Below are 7079 nucleotides of genomic sequence, written 5' to 3' on the forward strand. Positions count from 1 at the left end.
ACAGGAGTCAAATGAAAGACCTCCAAGTGCCCAAAGTGGGAACACTGCAAGCAATAAAACAAACTAAAAAGTGTTGTCCTGTAACACAAATCATACACTAAGTACACTAATTCATATAAATAAATGGTTGAACAAACTAATAAATGAGAGAGAATAAATAAATCTCTCATGGGGAAGAATTGCAAATAGTCCTTTAGCTACCCCACCCTCATAGGGGAGCACAGCCCCTACTCATTAAGGGTTAGCTATGCCAAGTCACTTCCTTCCACACAGTGCAGCATGGTACAAGAGGGAACATGAAATGGTGGAAAACCTAATGAACACCATCTCAACTAGTGACAAAAGCCATCAGTAACCATGAACTATGCTGATAGCAGGAGGCCTTGATATGGTGTGACAGGATTGGAAAATGTACAAAAGACATGAAGAGATCTTTTGCCATGGAAGATATTCAGATAACAAAAATTTTAAAAAAACATAAAAATGTTTATCATCATTTTGCCATAGAGAAACTCAAGCTAAGGCCATAGGGAGTTCTCACTATACAGCTAACAGATTAACAAAGCCTTGGAGGAAAGGGTGGATGCCAAGCCAATAACTGAATGATGGAGAGGATGGATGCTGGGTTGTGGTCCTTTGGAGAGAGCTGTGCGGAATGCCAGGCTTGAAGAGCAGGGAAGCTCTCTCAGTTTGGAGGGAAATGGGACATTGGATTGAGTATTTACTTAGATGACTATTATTTATCTAACTCACTCTGCTCCATTAATGAAGAGGTTCTCAAACACTAGTTTGCCAATTGCAAGTTTTATTAAATCTCAGACACATTATTATTTGTAATTTGGAAACATTCTTAACTCCCAAAAATAAATTGAAAATGAATTAAAAATAAATCATGACATCTCATAGAATGAACTACAAGCCAACCAATAAAAATGCTTTAAAAATAAAGACCTGGGATGCCCTTCCAAAAGATCCTTGTTCTGTTCTCAGCACCCACACTGGGCAGCTCACAACCACCTTATAACTCTAGCTCCAGTGATCCAATGCCCCCCCCCCCCCCCCCCCCCTGTTCTGGCCTCTGTAGGTACTTGCACTCATGTGCAAGCACACACACACACACACACACTTATAAAATAAATATTTTAAAGGTGTAATTCTTGGTATGGAAACACATTTATTATTTAATTATTTATTTAGTCTACATTAAAAGTAGGCTACAAAGTAACATGGATATTATTATTCCATTTGTGTCCATACATGTACACACATACATATATGCATATTCTATTCATAGACCTTCAGGAAAACTCTTGGATGTCAATATATTAATAATGTTATTTCCCAGCATTATGATATTAACCAGTGAGTTATTTCAATAGCTTTATATCTCCTAATTTCTTCTATGCTTTATTTTTTTATTACTGGTAAGACAGAAAAATCTGGAAAAGACCCAGGAATCTGCCCCCCAATATATTTTTGCCTCCACTAACTGATATATAAATGTCTCTCTGTGTTTACAAAGCACTAGATAAACAAAACCATCTGCAAATCATTTTCTGGAGCAAGCCCACTTCTCAGTCTCGGGACAATCCGGAAGGAAAACACAGGGTGTGAAACAGATAAATAGAAGAAAACTCAGAAGTTGATCCTCCCCCAGCTGTTGGCTTCCCCAGGAAGGACTAGAGAGTGGACTCGGCAAAGTGCTGTAGAGTTTCGAGGGGGTCACAGTGTCCTGGAAGGAAAGGTCAAGCCTAGCTAGGTAGTCCCCAGCAGAGGACACCACGTGATTCTCTGCAGAGCATCTGCCTTCTTCCATGTGCAGTCTTCTCCCAGACCTATAGTGGAGGAATCCTCCACCTTAGTGACTTAACAACATACCAAAAGAATACATCTTGTGTTCCTTTTATGTGCATGTATGTGTGTATCATGTATTGCATGAACATATGGACATGCATGTGTTTGTGCATGAATGTTCATGTGTGTTCATGTATGTGGGCCCCAAGGGACAACCTTAAATGTTGTTCTTCAAGCACCAATCACTTTCTGCTTTGAGACAGGATCTACCACTGGCCTGGAACTTGCCAAATGGCTAGGTTAGCTCGTCAGTGAGCTCAGGGGACTTGCCTGTCTCCCCTTCCCAGCTCTGGGAGGACAAGTGTGCCCCTTGCTCAGCTTTTGTATGTGGGTCCCAGTGACATCACTCAGGTCCTCGTGCTTGTACAGAAGCATTTTATCCACTAAGCTGTGTTCCCAGCCCTGATCTTATTCTTTAGTTTTCAAGACTTCTGAGTTCTGCGGGGAAAATCAAGGTTAATATTTGGAATACTCTGGACTCTCTTGGTTTCAGACTTCCTTTGAGAATCTGATAAAAACTGAGAACATCTCCTCAGCACACACATCCAACATAACATTTTACTTCTACATTCACAGATTTGCAAGCTCCCTGAACTCAGGAGGGTGGGGGCTTGGACAAAAACAAAAGCCATGTTAGCTTGGATTCCCCCAATATAGAAGCCACTCCCTGACAGTGTTCAGAAGCCATCAAGACTAGGGTGACCCCAGCTCCTGTGTCCGCAGCTGTCCCAGCCCACTCTAGCTAGCACTCCAGTCTGTCCCCACATTCCCATTTGATCCTGAAACCTTCCTTCCCCAACACCACCCACCGACTATAGTTCTCAAAACTCTTACTTCTACAGCATTCAATAAAAATAAAACAGTGTTTGAATGGAGTTCACACAGAAAACACTCGATCCTTCCTGCCCACTTCATACTACATTAACACTAACACTGCCAAGTGTTCTCATAAAGGCTCCTACTCTGCAAGTGTGCAGAGATGGCAGTATCAGCAAATCTAATCAACAAATGCTGGCTTCAGAAGCACCTAGTTTAATGACAACATAGTCTATTGTTTTAAAATAGATCTCATTGAAGCCATGTCTCCTGACATTTCTCAACAGCACCCCTGCTTTGCAATTGCTCATGGCAGAGGGCTTGGGATTGTCTGGCCTCGGAAACAGTGGGGACTATGTGGTGAGTTTGAAAACACACTCATGGATCGCTCACCTGTGAACCCTGGTGCACAGATGCATGTGCCATTCAGGCCCTCGCTGTCACAGGTACCACCGTTCAGACAGCTGATGTTAGCACAGGGGTCCTTGTACAGTTCACAGTGTGTTCCTGCAGAAAAGCAAATAAGAAAGGGTGACCCATGGAGTACTCTCCGATCCCTGTAGTCTTCAAAAGGAAGGTGCTTCACCAGCATGTGACAGTATTAGGACAGGTTCTTGGTGTATATGTGTGCATGTGTATGTGCCTCTGTGTGTGTCTCATGTATGTGTGTGCCTGTGTGTGCATGTCTATGTGTGCATGTGTGTATTGTGTGTGTATGCCTGTGTGTGTATTTGTGTGGGTGTGTGCATGTCTGTGAATGCATGTCTATGTGTGGGTGTTTATGTGTGTGCTTGTTTGTGCATGGGTGTCTATGTGTGCATGTGTATTTGTACATCTGTTCTTGTATGCACATGAGTATGTATGTGTACACTCCTCACTTTAGAATATTATAAAAATGTATCATTAGAAAATAACAAATTTAACCCCTGCCCATAGGCTCTACTAAGAAATCTTATCTGCATTTTCTCTGCATATCCCAAAGCCTATGACATAGAAATCCAAAACCTGAAAATTAAGATTTTTTTCTATGGCTGGGCCCCCACACGCATGCACATATGGGCAGCAGTAATTGACTTTAATGAGTTACCCAAAAACAGAGAAAGAAAAGGAAAACATGAAGTTAGAGGGAAGTATTGGGCAGACATGGGGGAATTGGGGAGGAGATGGGGTATATATGATAATAGTTTATTTCTATATATTTATTTCTATAATTCTATATATACACACAATTATTATTGTGTGTATATATAGAATTCTCAATGAATGTAAAAAAAAAAACTCAATGGCGACTGCTGAGTCTCAAAAAAAAAAAAAAAAAGCCTGAGAAACATTTCAATGTAGCTGGAGACTTTCTGTATCCCACCCGGTCCTGTAACCGCTTATAAAATAATCACTCAGAGGCTTATATTAATTATAAATGTTTTTCCCATTGGCTTATTACTAACTAGCTCTCACAACTTAAATTAACCCATTTCTACTAATCTATATTTTGCCATGTGGCCATGGTGTTACCGGTCTGCTGGTACCTTGCTCGGTGGGTGACTGGATGGCGTCTCCCTCAACACTACCCTTTTCCCCAATATTCAGTTTGGCTTTCCTGCCTAGCTATTTTCTGCCATGCCATAGGCCAAAGCAGCTTTATTCATCAACCAATGAGAGCAACACATACTCACAGCAGACAGGAGGACATCCCACATCATTTCAACATTGCTGAATAACAACAAAGGTAAAAATTAGGAGCCAGCTGTTCCAAGGGTTCGAGCTCTACTTGGAGACAAGAAGAGGGGAGAGGGGGCCTCTCCAAGCTTGGACCTCACATGCAAAAGAAAATCAACACATGCTAAAGTTTCTAGGCACCCTGACAGCACATGTCCCAAGCCCTCTCTGTGTGCCTTATGTCTGATTTATTCCTCACTGCAACACCCAGGAGACAGAGGCCCTCATTCCCCATCTCATGGAGGGGAAACTGAGGCAGCAAAGGAAAGGAGCTGGTACTCAGATCCACAGGTGATCCCTGTTCAAAGTATCCACTGGCAGGAGAGTTTACCTCAGAGCCGCACATGGAGTTTGGCACCCCCTGAACAAAAGACAAGGCATAAAGATCTAAGGGGTCAATGAGATGACTTAGCAGGTAAAGGGGCTTGCCACCATGCTTGGGCATATGAGTTCAATTCCCACAAGCTATATCCTCTGACCTCCTTGCATGTACTTGTGACATATATGCCCACACACACAAATAAATAAATGTAATTAATTGTTTAAGTAAGTGCTTGGAGAAAATGGAAGACTTCGCTTGTGTAAAAGGAAAAATAGGATATGTTTTCCTGTGTACTGCAAATGTCTGAGTAAGGTTGGATTACTTCCAAAACAGACTGCTTTCATTTCACAGCTATGTGTTTCTGCTTTATTTACCCCTCCCACCCTTTTCACAATATATATTATTTTTTAATTAATAAATGAAAAACCCAGCACGACTTGGGAGGTGGGATATCTGCTAGAAGGCCAGAGTACAAGAGGGATGCACAGATTTCTTCCCCTCCCTCCCTCCCTCCCTCCCTCCCTCCCTCCCTCCCTCTCTCCCTCCTTCCTCTCTCCCTCTCCCTTTTCCCATCTCCCTCTCCTCATCCCACATCCTTTGGAGTAGAAGAGAAATTACATACTGATCTAGGTGAGAATGTAAACAATGAAATGCTCATTCTCCCTGACTGCCTCAAGAAAAATCAGCATGAAGCAAATCCCAGCGATCTGATCCGATGCTGACTTCCCCTGCACTCCACTTCCTCAGCAGCTCATGTTGCACAAGTGACTGCCACACCCAATGACTCATCCCGCGGGCTCTGACATCTTGCTGGCCTTCTCCTCTCCTTTCTTTGTCACTGCCTTAAGAAACCAGGCTCAAGAAAGGGGAACAGAAGAAAATAAAGCAGAACTTCCTGCCTACATCCACACGAATGCCCTACTTGAGCAGAGCATTTTAGAATATTCAAGGATTGCTCAGCATCATGCCTGGGGTTTTTCTTAAGTGTTTTTCAGATCTCAGCTTTCTCATACCTGCAGGAAACAGTCACTTATAACATGACCTAACTCCCTCTCTGTGTCCAGGGCCTTAAAGGTAATCTCCCTGTCTGGGGAATGTGAAACTTTCTTATTCATTTGGGTGAACAGGATCTCTCCTTCAGTTTCTATTTCTAGAGGCTGGGGATGTAACTCACCCAGTGTTTGATCCCCAATACCACAGAAACCAAGCATGGCAGCATACACAAGTAATCCAAACTTTGGGGCAAGAGAAACAAAAGTTTAAAGCCATACTTGGCTCCATATCAAATTCAAGAACTCTCTGAGAGAGGGAGAGAGAGAGAGAGAGAAAGAGAGAGAGAGAGAGAGAGAGAGAGAGACTTCCTCAGGTAATAACACACCCATTGAATATCCAACACAAAATGACCAGCCCTGAAAACATCCACATACAAGTAACATTATATGAACTGAGCAGGTTGTGTTTATATATTTTGAAACTATATAGATGTGTATATGTGTGTTAATATATGTTTATAAACATATATAGTTATATAAACAGTAAAAGAAAAAAGAAGTCAAGAATCTGAAAGAGAGTAAAGGGAATGCATGGGAGGAATTGGAGGGAGAAGAGGGAAGGGGAAAAGGATGTAATTATGTTATAATCTCAAAATAATTTTTAAAATCAATTAAAAGAGTAGGAGCAGCAGAGTCCTCTCTGCTTCAAAATATTTATCTCAAAGATCATAAGTTTCCACTGGGCTGATCAATAGGAACCAGACAACAAAAAGACCCAGCTGTAATGTAAAATAAAGCCACCACCAAAGTTCAGGGTGAAGTCCAACAGACCCGAATAGCTACAACAAGGCCATGCTCACTGGGACCCAGCAATCGCTAGCCATTCCAGCCAGGTCAATAAAACTAACTACATTTGCCAAATAAGGTTACAAAGCAAATTCTAGGCCAAAATTTATACATCATAAATCTATCTATCTATTATCTAATTTTTTATTAGAATCTCACATAACCCAGGTTGGTTTCAAACTCACTATGTAGCCTATGATAACCTTGAACTTCTGATCCTCCTACCTCTACCTCTCAAGTACTGAGATTCCAAGTGAACAGTACCACAGCCAGTATATGTGTTCCTAGGGATTAAACCATGGGGACTTGTGAATGCCACATCCACAGACCTAAAAGTCTCCAAGAAGATAGACTTAATAAAAACACCCAAAGTCACAAGCATACAATTGCAATCTTTCATGGATTAGGATTTCTTTTCCTTTGGCAATAATTTTATTCACTGCTACTTTTCTTTTTTGATAGACAAGGCATTCCAGTTACCTGAGCATTTATTGGGAGATTTTTAGCAGCAAGGCTGGACAAAAGCTCATCTT

General features: G+C 41.6%; 1 protein-coding gene across 1 annotated transcript in view; it reads right to left on the reverse strand.

Annotated features, from left to right (window-relative positions):
* Window positions 1-3277, reverse strand: part of LOC119088881 (delta and Notch-like epidermal growth factor-related receptor) — a 35566-nt gene extending 32289 nt beyond the window's left edge. The window contains exon 1 of the mRNA XM_037210034.1: window positions 3064-3277. Within this exon, the coding sequence (XP_037065929.1) occupies window positions 3064-3262 (199 nt within the window). The 5' untranslated portion in view covers window positions 3263-3277. The remainder of the gene's footprint in view (window positions 1-3063) is intronic.
* Window positions 3278-7079: the final 3802 nt, after the last annotated feature.

This window comes from Peromyscus leucopus, chromosome 13 (genome assembly GCF_004664715.2).
Source record: "Peromyscus leucopus breed LL Stock chromosome 13, UCI_PerLeu_2.1, whole genome shotgun sequence".
NCBI lineage: Eukaryota > Metazoa > Chordata > Mammalia > Rodentia > Cricetidae > Peromyscus > Peromyscus leucopus.